Source organism: Dipodomys spectabilis, unplaced genomic scaffold, assembly GCF_019054845.1.
Source record: "Dipodomys spectabilis isolate Male_0828 unplaced genomic scaffold, ASM1905484v1 ptg000089l, whole genome shotgun sequence".
NCBI classification, from domain to species: domain Eukaryota; kingdom Metazoa; phylum Chordata; class Mammalia; order Rodentia; family Heteromyidae; genus Dipodomys; species Dipodomys spectabilis.
The window spans coordinates 156,623-160,000 of NW_024870766.1; the positions used below are offsets into that span (position 1 = coordinate 156,623).

The window sequence follows — 3,378 nt, forward strand, 5'->3', positions numbered from 1 at the left end:
TTAATATTAAAGACAAAGGCTAGTAGTGTAGACTGACATCTTTACAAGCATTTGATATTTGTATTTAGAGCTTCCCATATTAGGAAATAGGAATTATTTAGAAAATATAATGAGAGGGAGGAGGGAAGGGGAGAGAGACAGAGACAAACAGAGAAATATACAGGACACTCAGAGCGCTTTGTGGCTTTTACTCCATATATGAAAGAAGACAAAAACATACAAAGTATATATACAACTAAAATTCAACAATATATACAGAAATGTTGCTCGATATAAACGTCCCTATTAGCTTAGTGAATGCCACCAATTCACCCATGTAAGGTGTCAAAGCAATAGAATGGTGATGTTGGTTGCTTCCTCTGTCTTTTTGGATTCCAGTTCAGGGTTTGGGGTAGGGTAGAAAAAGAGCATTTTTCTTGTTGTTGTTTGTTTGTATTTTAAAATGAATCTTCATTCATGGTCATTGCATCGCATTTTGATAAAACATGCAGCGGTCTAATTTTACAGCGGATTTTCCTTTTTCTTTAGAAAAGGCCTGTTATGTGAGGTTTTTTTTCATTCTTTTTTCTTTTTCTTTTCTTTTTTGTGTCAGTTTAGGGTTGGTAAATAAAAAATACAGGAGTCCAAAAGGCTTCTTTCCTCATGTAATGTCTTAAGCTCATTAAACAAGTAAAAATGCTGCCATGTTTGTGCAGATTCTTCTGGTGGGAAGGGGGAATGTCTTTTTTTTTTAAAGTCATTTTGATGGATATTCCTAAAGAGAAGAGGAGGCTCAGAGTGTGGATCTCAAGGGGTAAGGGAAAATATCCTTACAGGGAGGAGTTCCCAAAATGCTGTCACATTCTCTCTCTCTCTCTCTCTCTCTCTCTCTCTCTCTCTCTCTCCCTCTCTCTCTCTCACACACACACACACACATTCTCTCCCACTGTCTCTCTCAGATACATGATTAGCTACTAAGATTGTTCAAGGAAAGGATAGGAAAAGGGAAAAAGAAAGAAGTAGGAAGGAAAGAGGAAAGGAAGAAGAAATAAAATGGAGGAAAGGTAAGTAGGTATAAAAAATTAGTTAATAGTGAGAAAAAGAGAGAGGGGGAGAAAGAAAGGGAGAGAAAAGAGAGAGCCCAGCTGGCTTCTGGCCACACGCACGAGTTCTCCGAACCTGCTCCTTCGGTTTGGCAGATGCAAACAAGTACCGGATCCTCCTTGTCTTGTTCAGATGTTCCCCTAGGGAGTTCCCTCAGACAACTCACATCATCTGTGGCCTCTGCATCGTGTCCTGGTGTGGTGAGGAGTACCAGTGCGAATAGCCTGGCATGTAGCTGTTGGGGGGCATACTGACACCCTTGGCCGAGGCTGAAACGTCCCACACTGGAGGCAGCGCTGGCGAGCGCGGTGACAGGGCTGCCGAGCCCGGGAGGGGGTCGCTCTCGTGAGGGTTACTGCCTTGCTTCAGCAGTTTCTTAAACTTAGAGCGCTTGTTCTGAAACCATATCTTCACCTGGAAGAAACATAGCACTCATGAGGCCAGACAAACATGGAATGGGTACCTCTAACATTACTCCAAGCTTAAGAAGCAATCTTAAAAAAAAAAAACAAAAAACAAAACTGCAATGCCAGAAGCCAAGTCCCGCCTCCCTCCACCTCTTTCTATCCTCCACCACCCCTCCTCCCTCAACCCACTAGATATCTTGTCAGGATACCTAACGTCCTGCTGATCCTTGAGTTGCATACTAGCCTGGGCTTAAAACAACAGCATAAATGAGAATAAAATAGGGAAAACCTGAATGAGATAATTGGACTCCAAGTTTGATGAAAGATCAAAGCCATGCAATTGAAAGCATATCATATGCTAGCCGGTTTTAACATTTTTCCAGCCCCCTCAAACTGGTTACCTCTATGAATGTACGTTAGCAAATGACTATGAAAAGAGGAGAGCCTGTAAATCTAAAAACAGATACATAGACTATATCTATGAACAAAGTGCAATGCCATCTAGTATGCATGAAGCATCTGTCTCCAGATATAAATATGTCTCTACAATCCTGCAGGGATTAGGCATTGTACCTCCCACCATTCCTTACTTTGTATGTTGCTTAGACAAACTGTGGTCAACAATCATCACAGGCTTGTTAGTGTAGTTGCTAAAAGCTTCTGAAAGCTAAATCTGAATCAGGGAACAAATTCGGACCAACTTTCCAAACCTACTGTATTTGAAGAAAGAAATCTTTGGTGGTGCTGCTTCCTTTATCTTTACAATTCCTGGAATCCGTGTTTTCAGGAATAATACAAGTAAGTCATTGAGTAGCTGGAATCACTTCATATCAAACCTCAACTATTTTCAGTGGCAAAATGGCAAGGGAGAGCAGGCTAAACACAAAAGATCTGAAAGAACATCTGTCTTAAAGCACTATTCCATCAGTCCCCAACATTCAGTTCATAAAACCTGAGTATTACCCACCTAGGATCTGAAGCAGTTGAATTAATCAACAAAGACAAAAACTGCAAATGATTGCAATCTGGCTTTATAACCAGGGTTCTAATATACCTACCTAAACCCCTTTCTATGAGATCTGAAATGTCCCATACATCTTCCAAATTAGTAGGCCTGAAGCATTTCAGCAACTGTTCTTATCTGTGGCTTTTTACCAGCTATAATTTGGACAGCATTTCTTTTTGATCTTCAACTCTGCCATGTCCCCCCCCCCCAAATTCTACTGGGAGGGAGGGGCTACCATAGCCTGCATCATCCAGTGTCATATAGTTTAACCACTGAAATTAATGCAGTCTTCAGAAAAAAAGTCCACCTGACCCATCCTAGGATAGTTTGTACACTGGTGCCTTTGTTGAACCCCATTGCAAACAATGCCTACCTGACTTGTACTCCCCATTTCACTTTGTAAGTTTTCTTTCTATGTCAATGAGTTGAAATTCTATTACTTCCCAGGACCCTCAAAAAAAGAATCCTTAAGATGGGCCTTATTTTGCTCACTGGCTGTTCATCTTTCTCTCTTACATGGTTGTTCACTTTCAAGTTGTTTTGCTCTGGAATAAGATTTGATTGAATTATATGATTTGTTCACCAAAGGATGCTAGGCTCAGGTGGGGAGGTGGTAGGATGGGGTGGATATGCACATCCAATCCAGTATTCAATACCAGCTCATTTATTCCAAACTGGGAATTCCGGTAAAGTGCGCAACTCGAGCAAAGGCATTTGTCATTAAACTCCTTCTATCCTTGGTTGACTAGGCCAAGAATTCCTCCTCAGGTGCTCCCTGCCCGATTTGGATTTGCAAGCGGAGCCAGCATTCAGGACTACTCGGCCTTCCCGGGATTTACCTGTGTTTGTGTCAGTCCTAAGGAAGCTGCCAACTCGGCTCTC

General features: G+C 41.6%; 1 protein-coding gene across 1 annotated transcript in view; it reads right to left on the reverse strand.

The window, feature by feature from the left end:
* Window positions 1–1,210: 1,210 nt before the first annotated feature.
* Window positions 1,211–3,378, reverse strand: part of Dlx6 (distal-less homeobox 6) — a 4,112-nt gene continuing 1,944 nt past the window's right edge. The window contains exons 2-3 of the mRNA XM_042684787.1: window positions 3,336–3,378; window positions 1,211–1,497 (exon numbers count right to left, since the gene is read on the reverse strand). The exon at window positions 3,336–3,378 is cut by the window's right edge and continues 151 nt beyond it. Of these exons, the coding sequence (XP_042540721.1) occupies window positions 1,246–1,497; window positions 3,336–3,378 (295 nt within the window). The 3' untranslated portion in view covers window positions 1,211–1,245. The remainder of the gene's footprint in view (window positions 1,498–3,335) is intronic.